The sequence below is a fragment of the Bos indicus x Bos taurus genome, chromosome 15 (assembly GCF_003369695.1).
Source record: "Bos indicus x Bos taurus breed Angus x Brahman F1 hybrid chromosome 15, Bos_hybrid_MaternalHap_v2.0, whole genome shotgun sequence".
Taxonomy (NCBI): Eukaryota; Metazoa; Chordata; class Mammalia; order Artiodactyla; family Bovidae; genus Bos; species Bos indicus x Bos taurus.
In genome coordinates, this window is record NC_040090.1 from 54,537,102 (window position 1) to 54,552,434 (window position 15,333).

The 15,333-nt window shown below is 52.2% G+C and overlaps 1 protein-coding gene across 2 annotated transcripts; it reads right to left on the reverse strand.

The window, feature by feature from the left end:
- Positions 1–31: 31 nt before the first annotated feature.
- On the reverse strand, positions 32–15,237 carry NLRX1 (NLR family member X1). Of its 2 annotated transcripts, none has more exons than XM_027563493.1 (10): positions 15,131–15,237; positions 13,158–13,285; positions 12,530–12,599; positions 11,965–12,053; positions 10,802–11,421; positions 9,610–10,425; positions 2,815–3,410; positions 2,488–2,574; positions 1,447–1,698; positions 32–1,119 (listed from the first exon to the last, which is right to left on the reverse strand). In XM_027563493.1, exons 2-10 carry the CDS (start codon positions 13,225–13,227, stop codon positions 798–800), a joined length of 2,922 nt encoding a protein of 973 aa, XP_027419294.1. In that variant the 5' UTR covers positions 13,228–13,285; positions 15,131–15,237; the 3' UTR covers positions 32–797. The 2 variants fall into 2 exon arrangements, with proteins under 2 accessions (XP_027419294.1, XP_027419295.1); XM_027563494.1 differs by having other exon boundaries at positions 15,125–15,215.
- Between the last annotated feature and the right edge of the window lie 96 nt (positions 15,238–15,333).

The window sequence follows — 15,333 nt, forward strand, 5'->3', positions numbered from 1 at the left end:
TTGAAAGCAAAAGGCAAAATAGAAGCCACAGTAGTTGGAAGACACAACTCTTTAATAGCAAGTCAGTCCCCATGTCCCTAGGGGCCACCGAGCTTGGGTACCATTGGTGAAAGGGAGATGACGGTGAGAAGACAGCACCAGTGAGAGAGGAAAGTGGCTGCTGGCAACCTGGGTGTCCCCAGAAAACATAAAGGCAAGACATGGAAACCCTCCAATACATCTGGACAGCAATGCCCCTAGCAAGTCCGACATGAGAAGAGTGCCCCCTGGTGGCACAATCAGAGAAGCAGCACAATCAGGTGCTGCTACAGGACAGGTGTATTCCCTGAATAGCTCAGCGGTAAAGAATCTGCCTGCAATGCAGGAGACACAGGAGACATGGGTCCAATCCCTGGGTTGGGAAGATCCCCTGGAGGAGGGCATGGCAACCGACTCCAGTATTCTTGCCTGGAGAATCCCATGGACAGAGGAGCCTGGTGGGCTACAGCCCAAAGGGTCGCAAAGAGTCAGACACAACTGAAGTGACTTAGCATGCACGTACACACGCTAAGGGACAATATGGCCACCAAATGCCACATCTTTCAGCCCTTCTAGCTGAAGGGAGGTGAGGCATGTTCCACGATCCTGGAAACTCCAGACTTGGAACACTGGTCGGACATGCCCTAGGAGAGCAACTGGCACACCTGTGTGCACATCATCCATCCCCGGAAGGGATCTTTCTAGAAGTAGTAGTGGAAGCTAGAGGGTCACAGACAGAAAGGACCTGGGGCCAGGGGACACACACTGCTGCCACAGTCTCAGCTTCCAGGGCCGCCCAGCTGCTCCAGGAGGGCCCTGACCTCGCCCTCCACCCGCAGCAGCTGGGCCTTACGCCAGGGATTAAGGGTGGCTCCCCGGTTGTCTTCTAGATCCCTCAGCAGCAGCTCCAGGTGGCGCCGGACCCGGCCCCGATCCCAGCTGTTGAGGTTCCGCTGGACTTCACCCAGGATCACCGACCAGTACTCGGACACTGCTGTCCCCTCCGTCAGCGACACCACGACCCGGGCACCGCCCTCTGCAGCGCTCCCCAAGTCCCGCAGGGCCTGGCGGCACTCTGAGCTCAGCTCGTTGAAGTAGAGACTAGCGGGAGAGAGCAGAGTAAATGCCATTCAGCGGGGCTCCGAGAAGGAAGGTGGAGGGCGGGTGGACAGAAAGCGAGGGGTCTCATAACTCATCCCCTCGCTGTGGAATGCGATGGGGAAAGTGTCTGCAATATGCCAGAGACGGAGGGCGGTGGCCACTGGGAGGCAGGGATGGCACTAGAATTCAGTGGGACCAGAGTCGATAGGAACCAGGGCCCTAGGACCCTAAGAGAAACAGAGGTGGAGAATCAGGGCAAGGGAAGGGCCCATCACGTATGGGGGGTGGGGTGATGGGACAGGGTGGGGGAGTGGCAGGAAAACTCACTGCAGCAGCTCCAAGGAAGGGTGCTTCCAGGCAGCCTTGGCTAAGGCCAGGGCCGCCGTGTCACCAGCGCCATTGTAGGCCACGTTCAGCTCCTGGAGCTGCTGGTTTCGGTCCAGCTGGGCAGCCAGCAGCTCCAGGCCCTCATCCCCAAGGCCGGTGTGCAGTAGAGACAGGTGTTTCAGGGACGTATTTCCTGCCAGCCCCTCCAGCAGCAGGGCCACACCCGCCGCCATCAGCGGGTTGTTGGACAGCCTAGGGCCACAAGCAGTCTAAGGTTATGAGAGCTCCTAGCAGATGCCCTGTGCTGAGCACCGGACTTGGGCCTAAAGGGTGCATTGCCTGGGGCAGAGATCAGCCTGGATGCAGAGAAATGCAGGCCAGGAAATGACAAATTGGGGTAAGCTCACTGCAGGGGAGGAAGAGTGAGATGGAAGCTGGCTTATCCCTCCCTTCCTCCTGCCTTCCATTCTCCTTGTGACACGCCCCTTCCCTCTCCCCTTCCTCCTCCTTTCTTCCTCCTTTTTTCACTCCCTTCCAATCCCCGCTTTGCCCTCTGTTCCCAATTGCCCCTCCTTCTTCCCACCCCATTCATCTCCCCTTACTCCAACCTGAAATCAGGAACCCAGGCGTCTGGGTTGCTAGTCAACCAGTCAACACTTTGGGAGCATCTATATAGAGTGCCCAGCATAAGGGTCATCCTTGTGAGACAACAGGGAAAATCCTGGGAGGCAATCAGTGGTGCTGTTACCAGGCAACTAGCCTGGGTGTTATTCCACTGGCCCCTCCCCAGGCTGATTTTAGCCATGTGAGAGGCTTACTTAATACCTATGACCCGTGGTACGTTCCCCCTGCCTGGCTGCTTGTACTAGACAGGAAGGATGGGGGAGGGGAGGATGGGGGAGAGGAGGGTGGGGGAGTAAGGAGGGTGGGTCAGGGTCTACCCGCCTGCCTTGTTTATTATACCAGGCATGCTGGGAAGCAGAGAGCCTACCCTTGACCATAGCTGGCCAGCAGGATGGAGCACCCTGCACAGGCACTCACCGCAGGGTGGTCACTTGGCACTGGTCATGTAGCAGCAGGTCGCGGAGGTCCCTGCAGGCCTCAGGGCCCAGGCTGTTGAGTTGCAACCTAGAGCAGAAGGTGGCCAGAGGGGAGGTAAGAAATCAAGGAAGGAGTTCGGCCTGGAGCCTGCCCACCCACCAGGACCCTCCCTCATCATGCACCTCTTGTAGTCCACAGCTGCGTCCCCTTCTGTGGCTCTTGTCACCTCCACCCACACCAGACTCACCCTACCCTCTGGTCCTTTCTCGCTCCCTTTGGTCTCCCGAGAACCTTTTCCTCTGCCCATCCAGGAGGGCAGGGCCTCACCCCAGCTTCCGGGCACGCAGGAAGACAGGCATGAGCGTGCGCAACCCAGCAGGATCCAGCTGGCAGGAGGCCAAGTTCACCTCGTCCAGGGCATGCCTTCCGCTGCCCAGGACAGTTGCCACCACCGTGCACTTGAGGGGCGTCATGCGCACGCCTGCCAGGTTGAGCTGGCGCAGAGAGCCAAGCACCTCGGCAGAGAAGCGCTGATTCTGGAACTCATAGTGGAAGAAGAGGTGGTCTAAGAGCTCCGAGGGGGGCAGCACCTGCCGGCCCAGCTTGCCCAGCTTCTTCTTGATGGCCTGGGCGTTCTCCAGGGCATCCAGGGTCTTGATGGGGCAGCCAAGCTGAGCCAGCACTGCCCGGTTGTGGGCAGACAGAAGCCCGCCCATGAACATGGGGAAAAGCTCAAAGACTTCATCGTCTGGAGGCTCATCCGGGTGGCGCCGGGGACCTTCGACGCCCAGGATACTAGCACCCATCTGGTCTAGGACATCGTCGTTGTAGTAGTCCTCCTCTCGGAACATCTCCAGCACCATGGCCTGGGCCACCGCCTCACGGCTCTTACCCACCACGCGCCCAAACACTCGTGGAACCACCTGGAAGGGAAGCAGTGTGGAGGAATGGGGGGTGGTGCAGCCTCCTGCTTGCCTTTCAGCCTTCCTGCCTAAGCCTCACAGTCTCCTTTAAACCGGAGATTCGTCAGATCACATTACTCACCCCTCCTGCAGCACCTTCCGTGGCTCCCTGCTGCCCAAGTGAAATAGAAAACTGCATAATTTGGCCCCAACTGGACCTTTCCAGAGTCATCTCTCAGCACTTGTCTCACGTATTCCAGACATAAGGAAATTCTGTTTCCCTAACACCCCTTCTGTTTCCAAGTCCAGGGTTGGTGGAAAAGAATTAGCATATATTATGCATTTAGCTTGAAGAAATTAGCATATACTATTCATCTAGCTTGGTCCCAGGCTAGGTGGTATAAATACATGACCATCTTCAACATCATCACTGTCACCACAGCAGCGATGACTGATGTCACTGCTACTACTTCAGACCCTTCCTGACTTGACCTGATGAAATAAAATTCATATTTTAAGGTAAGACAAGAAAAATTTAAACATAAAATTTTTCTCTGCCCATTTGGGCCTCCTCCCTTCCTTCTGGTATGCACTGTACATCTCCATTCTACATTTAACTAGACTTCCCCAATGGCAAAAATACCTGCCACAAAGATCAGTTTCTTTTTCTGGCATCAGTTATGTGACTCCTTTGAAGATAACATTCCTTTTTCAATCCTCTAAGGGGTTCCTTTTTCAATCCTCTAAGGGGTCAAGGAGTTCCAAAGAATAGCAAGAAGAGATAAGAAAGCCTTCCTCAGCGACCAGTGCAAAGAAATAGAGGAAAACAACAGAATGGGAAAGACTAGAGATCTCTTCAAGAAAATTAGAGATACCAAGGGAACATTTCATGCAAAGATGGGCTCGATAAAGGACAGAAATGGTATGGACCTAACAGAAGCAGAAGATATTAAGAAGAGGTGGCAAGAATACACAGAAGAACAGTACAAAAAAGATCTTCACAACCAAGACAATCACGATGGTATGATCACTCACCTAGAGCCAGACATCCTGGAATGTGAAGTCAAGTGGGCCTTAGAAAGCATCACTACGAACAAAGCTAGTGGAGGTGATAGAATTCCAGTTGAGCTCTTTCAAATCTTGAAAGATGATGCTGTGAAAGTGCTGCACTCAATATGCCAGCGAATTTGGAAGACTCAGCAGTGGCCACAGGACTGGAAAAGGTCAGTTTTCATTCCAATCCCAAAGAAAGGCAATGCCAAAGACTGCTCGAACTATCGCACAATTGCACTCATCTCACAGGCTAGTAAAGTAATGCTCAAAATTCTCCAAGCCAGACTTCAGCAATACGTGAACCGTGAACTTCCTGATGTTCAAGCAGGTTTTAGAACAGGCAGAGGAACCAGAGATCATATTGCCAACATCCGATGGATCATGGAAAAAGCAAGAGAGTTCCAGAAAAACATCTATTTCTGCTTTATTGACTAGGCCAAAGCCTTTGACTATGTGAATCACAACAAACTGTGGAAAATTCTGAAAGAGATGGGAATACCAGACCACCTGACCTGTCTCTTGAGAAACCTGTATGCAGGTCAGAAAGCAACAGTTAGAACTGGACATGGAACAACAGACTGGTTCTGAATAGGAAAAGGAGTACGTCAAGGCTGTATATTGTCACCCTGCTTATTTAACTTCTATGCAGAGTACATCATGAGAAACGCTGGGCTGGCAGAAGCACAAGCTGGAATCAAGACTGCCAGGAGAAATATCAATAACCTCAGATATGCAGATGACACCACCCTTATGGCAGAAAGTGAAGAGGAACTCAAAAGCCTCTTGAAGAAAGTGCAAGTGGAGAGTGAAAAAGTTGGCGTAAAGCTCAACATTCAGAAAACGAAGATCATGGCATCCGGTCCCATCACTTCACGGGAAATAGATGGGGAAACAGTGGAAACAGTGTCAGACTTTATTTTTCTGGGCTCCAAAATCACTGCAGATGGTGACTGCAGCCATGAAATCAAAGTTCGCTTGCTGCTTGGAAGAAAAGCTATGACCAACTTAGACAGCATATTAAAAAGCAGAGACACTCCTTTGCTGACAAAGGTCCGTCTAGTCAAAGCTATGGTTTTTCCAGTAGTCATGTATGGATGTGAAAGTTGGACTATAAAGAAAGCTGAGCATGGAAGAATTGATGGTTTTGAACTACGGTGTTGGAGAAGACTCTTGAGAGTCCCTTGGACTACAAGGAGATCCAACCAGTCCATCCTAAAGGAAATCAGTCCTGAATATTCATTGGAAGGACTGATGCTGAAGCTGAAGCTCCAATACTTTGGCCACCTGATGTGAAGAGCTGACTAGTTGGAAGACTCTGATGCTGGGAAAGATTGAGGGCAGGAGGAAAAGGGGACGACAGAGGATGAGATGGTTGGATGGCATCAGCTACTCGATGGACATGAGTTTGAGCAAGCTCCAGGAGTTGGTGACGGACAGGGAAGCCTGGTGTACTGCAGTCCATGGGGTCACAAAGAGTCAGACATGACTGAGCAACTTAACTGGACTGAAACTGACAGAACTGGTCCTTAGATATTTTCAGGAGAAATTTTTATGAACCTGGATTCTTGCATCTTTCCATACTTAGGAAAGCACTAAAACCATTAACTAAGATGTCTGTTCCTCATGACTAGATGGGGCTTCCCTGGTGGCTCAGTGGTAAAGAACCCATCTGCCAAGCAGGAGATGTGGGTTCAATCCCTGCGTCAGAAAGATCCCCTGGAGGAGGAAATGGCAACCCCCCACGCTATTCTTGTCTGGAGAATACCATGGACAGAGAAGCCTGGTGGGCTACAGTCCATGAGGTCACGACACAGCTGAGGCAACTAAACACACGTAGACACACACACATACTCCCTTCAGCAAAACAGTATGTGTACTGGTCTCCCTCTTTACCTCTGAAATAGTTCTTAGAACTCTCTGAGAAACTGTCTCCCAAGTTATAATCCTCAGATTGGCTTGAATTAAAATTTCCATTTCTTTCTTGGATATGTTACGGAACCATTGACCGAAGCAGCCTACCTTGACCAGAGCAATGATGACCACTTGCATGAGTTATCTCACAGTAGGAAGCCCCAAAGAGGAACATGGTGCTGCTGCCAAAAACTAACCTGGAAAATCTGGGAGGGGCTACAAGGAGGGAGGAGATGCCAGCCCCATAATATTGGCCTACTAACCTCCCAGAATCCGCACACTGGAATCCATCTTGGCTAAGAGACACACAAGCCACTTGGAAGGACCCTGAGTCAGACTAAATATGGGCTAAACAAGATGATTGACCAAAGACAACCCAGAAATTAATCTCATCACTGTAACACCTGCGACTGTGAGTCACAGCGCAGAGCAGTTCCGCTTCTCCCCACCCGCTTTCCTACTGCTCTCTGCCTGGACGTCCCTTCCCAATAAAGCCTCTTGCTTTGTCAGTATGTGTCTCCTCAGACACATACTGACAATTCATTTCCAAGAGTTAGACAAGAGGCCCTGGAAAGGGTCCTCCCTCTTGCAACAGATGGACAATTGATTAATTTTTCATTGACAGGCCCCTGCCAACCACAGTGCCTTCATCACAGCCTCTCACTCACTCTGCTCTTGTCCTCTCTGCTTCTCTTTCTCTCTCCTTTCTGTCTTTTTGATACTGCTAACATTTTTTCTCCTTCAAAGCTATATCCTCTTCCTGGAGTGTTTTCCCCCTGTGCTTCTCCTGGTTAATCCTGCAGGGATCAAATTAAATGCCCTTCCTACAGAGTGGCTTTCCTTATCCCCTTAAATCAGGTCCCCACCTTACACACGTCCACAGCACCTGGAACTTGGCTTTCCAGGCACTTCACAAGATTTCTAATCATATGGCTAGCTGACATGTTTGTGTTGAGACTGCATGATCAGAAAAGACAAAAACCTGGGGTTCTGTTAGTTTTTTTCCTCCGAATCTAACACATTGTCTAGCACACAGCAGGCACTCAAATATCTGTCAGAAAAAAACGAATGTTTGGGAGGTTGGTGACATCAGCTCCCATGTTTGCAATGGTTCTGAGAAGAAAGGACCTCCAGCCAAAGCCACGAGGTTGTTTTGTGGCACCTCTTCTACTGACGTGCTGCAGTCCATGGGGCCACAGAGAGTCAGACACGACTCTCTGAGCAACTGAACAATAACCTCTAATGCCTGCCTTTTTTTTTCCACTTGTTACAGGCAAGGTTCTCACCATGGAGGGTAGAGTGTCCCTCCCCCAACAATCATCTGGAGACAAGATACGAAAACAGTCACCCTGGGAAGCTGAATCAGTAGGCTCATATAGACACAGATGGGACCCAACCTCTGCTAGGCAACCCTCCCTCCAAGAGGGGCTGGGGGTGTGGTGCCCCCTCAAGTAATTGAGCAGCTTTCTGAATCCCGTCAGGAGACCACAACCTCACTGCAATCCAGATGAAGCAAGTACATCCTCAAAGGGGTGGAGCAGCCCCAGCAATGGCCATTACTTTCCTGCCTGGGTTGATGCTGTAAGAAGGGATGGGCTGCCTGAGCCTGTTTATGTTTAACAGCAAAAAAAAAATTTAAGCTTTTTATTTATTTTTATTATGCTGCACTGGGTCTTACTCTCCGCATGTAAAACCTTAGTTGCATCATGTAGGATCTAGTTCCCTGACTAAGGATCAAACCTGGACCCCCTGAATTGGGAGGGTGGAATCTTAGCCGCTGGACCACCAGGGAAGTCCCTAACAGACAATTAAATAGCACTTACTATGTGCCAGGATCTGCAGATGAGGACATTTAATCCTCATATTGGGCCAATGATACAGATACTTTATGTTTCCAGTTTCGAGTAGGAAATGGCAACCCACTCCATTATTCTTGACTGAAAAATTCTATGGACAGGGGAGCCTGAGCAGGCTACAGTCCATGGGGTTGTAAAGAGTTGGACATGACTGAGTGAATGAACACACACATTATTCCCATTTAACAGATAAGGACCTTGAGACACAGGGAGATTAAGTAACTTGTACAAAGTCACACAGCTAGTTAAGTGGCAGAGCCTGGATTTGAACCCAGGTAGCTGTGTTATTGGAGAAGGAAATGGCAACCCACTCCAGTGTTCTTGCCTGGAGAATCCCAGGGACGGGGAAGCCTGGTGGGCTGCCGTCTATGGGGTCACACAGAGTCGGACATGACTGAAGCGATTTAGCAGCAGCAGCAGCAGCTGTGTTATAAAATCCCTATTCTTAACCCTGACGTTTTGCTGCCTATAAAAAGGAAAACTTGTTAAAATTTTGTCCACTTACCAAGGCCCTGCTTCCTCAAGATAGGTAACTGAAACATTTCTACAGAGGACTGGGGTTACCAGCAAAGCACCACAGCTTCACAGAAATATCCAAAGTACATCTGTAAAGTTTAGCAGAAAAAGCACAGGATTCGGAACTATAAAACCTGCACTCAGATCCAAGTTATTCTACTTACTGAATGACCTTGGTCAAGTTACTTAGCCTCTGCGAGCCCCAGTTTCCTCATCTATAAAAAGGATTATAATAGTGTTTCATTTACAAGGCATCCGGCAGACATCAGCTGAGAGTGGATATTTCTTCCCATCAAAAACTTAGTGCATCTGCACTGCTCACAGCACAGTCCTCGGGCCTGTAATTTGGTTTCTGGAGCGGACCTGCACCCTGGACGGACTGTCCTAAATCAATTACCAATGCCATTTTTCCTCCTGGTATAAATGAATAAAATGGCATCTGCTTTATAAACCTGTCTCTGGTGATTAAGTTAGGATGAGACATCACTCCCAGAGTCTAATCGCCTCTGAGGAATAGATACAATTGGGTTTCTGGACCTGCAAAGCACAACCCTAAACCTAACCCTAACCCTGGACTGTAGTGACCCCTGCCGAAGACTAGGAAAGATATTAAACCACCCCCCAAAACCTATCATCAGAGTTATGGGATTGTTATTAATAAAGTCCTTGCACCCTCAGATCCCCCTCCAAGCATTCCCCAGCCTATGGCTTCTCTTTCCCTCTTCCTTATACCCCAATCCCATTAAAAGCCAGACTGCCCAGATCTGAAACAGAGCCAAGAAGGAGATTCACAGTTATGCAGGGAAAACAGGTTCCTTCTGGGAGAGGAGCAGGGGGTGAACAGGGAGGATAGGGACTGGAGCCAGGGGTCCTGGGGCTGTTACCTTGAGCAGGTTGAAGAGCAGTGGCAGGGCCCGCAAGGGCAGCAGCTTGGCCACGATGCCCAGGACCAGGCTGACATCCTCCCCGACACGGCCCACGAGCTCGGCCACTTCCTTGCCCACCCTCTGCAGAGTTGTCTTCCTCAAACCCAGCACGATGTAGAGGGCAGCCAGGTATTCCTGCATGGCAGGCACAGTGAACACGAAGGTACCCGTGTTTCCTGGCTCCACGCATGGGGCCAGAAAAAACCGCAGGGCGTCTCGGCGGAAAACATGCAGCAGCTGAAACTCCTCTTCTGTCTGGACGCCGGCTTCCAGGCAGCCACGCACATCCTCTTCAGAGAAGTATGTCTTGCGGGAGGACACACCCTCGTAGGCCAGCTTGCCCATGGTTCGGGCCGCATAGGCCATCAGGGACAACTTGGAGGGGTCAGTGCTGTCCAGCATCTCCCCACTGAAGTTAAGACGCAGGAAGCTGGTATAGATGCTCGTGAGGGTCTGGCCGGCCGGCGTGGGGGCATGCAGGAAGTGCAGGGTGGCACAGACGAGCCAGCAGTAGGAGGGCAGGAAGCAGGCAGCAGCGATCTGATGGTGCCCCTCCAGATTCCGGGTCAGCATCTGCACCAGGTGGTCGCGCTGAGCCGGCGTGACCGATACCCCCCCAGCTCCGGGCCCGCAGTCTGGCTGGTTGAGGCGGAGCTGGAAGTAGAGCTTCTGGAGGTTTGTATCGGAGAAGCCACAGATCTCTCCATAGCGGCCTACGTACTTGCTGGGGATGCGGCCGATGGCAGAGGGCCGGGTGGTCACCAGAATGCTGGCCTGGGAAGGGCATGGTGGAGGGTTAAGAAAGACCCTGGTGTCCTCATTGCCTCACTTGCCAGGGAAGAGTCCAAGGGTGAAGATGATGATGACCTCAGTAATAATAACTCAGACTTATGTGGACCCACTAAGATCCAGGGCACCGTGCTAAGCACTTCCTATGCAGCATCTCATTTGATCAAAGCAACTCAAGGACAGAAGGAAGTGGAAGCCTGGAGAAGCTACTGACCAGCTCAGTCCCACAGCTTGGAAGCAGAGGGGCAGGATTTGAACTAACCCAGAGCCTACGCTCCTATGTATTAAATATGGGGACCCAGAACGCAAAAATCCTTAGGGGGCAAGTTAGGGACAGCAAATCGGGGCAGGGCACACTCACCTCAGGCAACATGTATTTGCGCAGCAGGTTGATGATGATGGCAGCTGGCGCCTCTGGCTTCTCGGGGTCACTGCAAAGCCCTGTGCTGGCCAAGGAGAAATTGAGGTTGAGATGCTCCAAGCCGTGGAGCACAAAGAGCAGGCGGGAACCGGCAGCGGCCATCAGAGGCAGAATCTCCTTCAGGGGAGTGTAGCGCTGGGCTACAAGTTGGCACAAGGAGGCGGGAGCAGGGCCCAGGGATGACAGGTCCTCACAGGAGAAGGGAATGAGCAGCTCGAAGGCTGGCAGCCGCCCATAGCACCAGTCCAAGACCATCTTGCGCACCAGCGTGCTCTTGCCTGTGCCCACAGTCCCATAAAGCACCACCGTCTGCACCCGGCGCCCACAGGCATCTGGGTCAAAGAGCTGAGACAGGGCTAGCGGGGGGAGCCCAGCAGAGGGTGGCTGATGCTCCAGGGCCAGTTCAGCCAGTGGGCGCAGCAGCTCATCAGGGGTGCTCTCACGGATCACAGGGTCGACATGGACTGTGTCTAGTGCAAAGGTCGGGCCAAACTGGCGCTCTTCCCTGGGCAGCCGACTGAACCACTCGGCCAGGTTGTGGCGGTGCCGCTGGAGAGCTTCTGAATGGGAAGGCAAGAGGAGAGAGGGAGGTCAGGGAGAGGGGCGGGGAAACGCGAGAGCTTAGGGAGACCTTAGAGCTAAGGTCAAGCTGCCGAGTCAAGACACGACATTGGGAGATGCTGGGGTCCAAAATGGTGCTGGACACACAGGACTCCCTCAGAATGTCCAGGAAGTTCAGACCCCTGTGACAGGAAGTAGGGAGCCATGGGATGAGTGATGGTGAGTCTGGGCTGACTGGTTGCATGATTATCTGTGCATGATCTTCCCTGACAGCTAGAGGCAGTGTGTTGAAGGGAGGGATGATATGTCCCTCCCAGTGCTTTGTACATCGTAAGTGTGCACTGCACGAGTGTCGCAAGAAGGGGTACACAGATAGACAGATAATGAGGCCAGGGAGAGTGGGTCCACAGATGGCCGATGGTAATGGGTGCTCTATACCACCTTCCTGCTTGCTTCTCTCCCCACCATCCCCGACCCCATCACACCCCCTGGGATCCCAGCATCCCCTCTCCTCAGGCTGACTGAGAAGCCAGTCCCTTTACCAGATGCAGCAATGCCCCGGAACAACTGTCCATGCCTCCCGGATGAAGGACCATTGCCCACTGAGCTTCCATTGTGGCGTATAAAGGCCCTGTGAGCAAAGAGAGGGGGTGAGCTGGGGCTTGGCTGTTGGGCTCAGGCTCCACAGAGGCTCAGAGTCCAGTCCTGCCTCAGCTGATAGACTTCTGGCTTCCTGAGATCCAGCCCTGACCCTGGACATCCAAGTCCAGAGCCTCGTCTGATTCTCTCACACCCTTCCCAGGGCCTGAGGTCTCGCCCCTAGCCCTCCAGCTCCCCGCTGCTCCCTGCCTGCCAGGAACTTAGGCTGGCCCCTACCAGATTCCGCCCACCTTCCACCAGTTCTTCCTCTGGCTGACCACTGTGACTTGCACCATGGATGATATAAGCCAACTTCCTCTTTAGGTCTAGTAGCTGACTCTCTACGCTCTCTACCCACCGGGAGACCAACCTCTCCCCAGGGCATCAAGCTCTCTGCAAGTCCTGACCCTTCCCAGGCTACTCTGCTGTGTCCCAATGTGTCCTAAAAGTATGACACCAAGGCCTCACCTTGGGGACCCAAGAGGGCGCTCCCCTTTAAGGGGCCAACTCCAGTGAATCAGGAAGGGGATACGTTCATCTACAGAGAGAAAGAAGAAGGAAGAAATAGCATCAAGAACTCACCCACATTAGCTCAACAATACACAAACCCCCATATCTACGTCAACCCCCCTCATCATTTGCTCTCATAGCATCACGAACTGCCCCTTTGCAGCAGTTATTATATTTCATTATGTAATTATTTCATTAACATTCATTCACACACCCATTCTTCCATGAGATCGGGGATTACATCTGTTTTGTTCATAATTATCTACTTAGAACTAAGCACAGGGTCTGTCTAGCACACAGCAGGCACTCAATAAATATCTGTTGAATGCAAAATTAAATCAGACCAGTGTTCCTGGGCTTATGTAGCTACAGGGACCCTCAAAGATCTTTTAGTTCGACTCCCTTAGTTTAGGATGGGAGAAAGGAAGCTGGGGAGGTGCAGTGACTTGTTCAAGGTCAACAGCTAAAGAATCACAGAGCTGGGACTAGCACACCTGGTGTGTGGATCCCTGCTCTACTGGGGGTGCCGTCTGGACTCTGAAGATGAAGGGAGAGTTGGAAACAGAAACCCCTGCTTCCTGCTCACCTGCTGGCTGGAGTACTCTTCTCAGACCAGGGCTCCAAGAGGCCCTGGGCAAATGGCAGCCCCACCTCATGGCAGGAGAAAAGATCAGAGCCTGCGGGACTGAGCACACTGCCTTCTAGTCTGTTCCCCTGTAGGAAAAATGGTATGAATGGACCCCACACACCCCAACTTTCCCACCCCACCTCCCCGAGCAGGCCAAAGGGTGGCCTTCCTCCTCAAGAGAACATTAGCTTTTACTTAAGTGTCAGTGTCACCAAAGCCCCGGCCTGGCCTTCAGACCTCCCTCCTCCACATCCCCCACCTGAGTGATCCCATTTTATCTCCTACCATCCACTGCCTCTACCCTATGGCTTCATGATCGCCTTTCTCCTGAGTTCCAGCCTAATGAACTATTTAGCTGTCCTTTAAAAAAAAAAAATTATTTATTTTGGCTGTACAGCAAAGCATGTGGGATCTTAGTTCCTTGACTAGGGATGAAACCTGTACCCCCTGCAATGCAAGCGCAGAGTCTTAACCACTGGACTACCAGGGAAGTCCCCCTTGTTGCCCTTTTCTTCTTTTGCTTGGCTTCCAGCAAACTCATAGGAGTTCTGTGTTCATGTTCAGAAGCTTTTCCGAGCCAACAATTCCCAGTAAAGAATCATCCACTCTCCTCTCAAGTTTTTCTGTAGCTCTCAGGTCCTTTTAGCTGAGTTTTAATAGTTTGACCATTTTATCTTCTCTGTGACTTTTATCTAACCTGCTTTTCAGGCTGGCATAAATAATAGATAAATGAACAAAGGACTTGCTACTTTGTGTCTCCATATGGACATCCTGCCTGTGCTTCAAGATGCATGCTTGCAGAACTGAACTCAGCAGCCCTCCTCCCTGTTCAGTTACTTTACCGCACATCTTCCCAATCACATGATTTCTTCTTGAAATCTGACCCCTTTGTCTTCAAATTCTTCCCTCCTCTTTTATCCACTGGAATCAGCCCGCTGGCCAGTTCCTCCTCCCCATTCTTTGCCAGCCTGTTCCTGTTGCAACATCCCTCCCACCCCTGTGGTAACTCAGACCCTCCCCACCCCTGTGGTAACTCAGACCCTCCCCAGACTTCCGGGGACCCCTCTTCTCTTTACCTTCTCTCTGCCTTCAGTGCCATTCCATTCCCATCCCTCATCCCAGCCACTAATCGCCTCCCTAAAATCCTAGGTTGTATGGAGTCCAAATACCTGACCCACAACTGCTATTTTTCTGATAATGCCCCTGACCGGTGCCTTATCCACCAGGCTTTCCGAATCTTGCTTGCACTTTACTTTGTTCATACTCTTCCATCAGCTTGGAATGACCTTTCTCTCCTGCCAGAATCCTACCCACGCTTTTAAAAACTGCTTAAAGTCCCTCTCTCCTGGGCAGTCTTTCCCCATCCCTGAGCTCCCTTAAATGAAGCACACAGCTACTTGGCAGCCGGTCTCCACTGGGATGTGGCTCCTTAAGGGCAGGACACACTTAGGGAGAAGTGGGTGCACTGGGCCCTCTTGCCAGCAGGGCCAACCTGTGGAGGTGCAGGCTGGGGCTCAGACCTGGAGTCCCGGTTGCAGAACGGTTAAGAGGCGGCCCTGGCAAGCTAGAAAAGCTTGGGGAAACTAGCTCAGTGGGAAAAAATCAGACGCAGGGCCTCTGATTCAAGATGGGACTCGCGGTGGGGGCGGCGGTGGGGAGGGTAACTTTCGGAGGATCACCCCTGGTCTCCAGAGCAGTGAGAAAAGAGGGCACCGCAGGAAAGGTACCAGGTCTGTGCTCGCACAAATCCAGAGCTCCTCCTCTTAATCGGGGACCCCAGCTTTCCCTGTTTAAGTTGGTTTCAGACCCAAGGGGAGAGCCCGCCACAACGGCCACCATTCAGCGCACCGCTGCGTCCTACGCAACCCCGGCAGCCGGCTCCTTGCGGCTCCAGCCCAGCCCCACCCCGCCCCCGCTGCTTAGACCTTTACCCGCCGCGGTCCAGGCCGGGAGCGGTCGTCGCCAGAGTCTCTCGCTTACTCGCAGAGGCCCCGGCGCGGCGCCGCGCTTCCTGCCCGCCCCGCCCGCCTGCGCGGAGCCCTGCCCTTTCTGGCTACGCGCCCGGCAGCGGGCACGCGCGAGAACGCGCCTCGGCGCTCCGGGCCTCCCGGTCCTGGGAGGAGGCAGATAGCGA

Excerpts from the sequence above, each read along its gene's own strand:
- NLRX1 (XM_027563493.1), bottom strand. The coding sequence starts at position 13,227 with ATGAGGTGGGGCTGCCATTTGCCCAGGGCCTCTTGGAGCCCTGGTCTG. Across the intron at positions 11,422-11,964 it reads CCGGGGCATTGCTGCATCTG|AAGCTCTCCAGCGGCACCGC; the intron begins GTAAAGGGACTG and ends CTTCCCATTCAG. Across the intron at positions 2,575-2,814 it reads CTGCGTGCCCGGAAGCTGGG|GTTGCAACTCAACAGCCTGG; the intron begins GTGAGGCCCTGC and ends CTTCTGCTCTAG.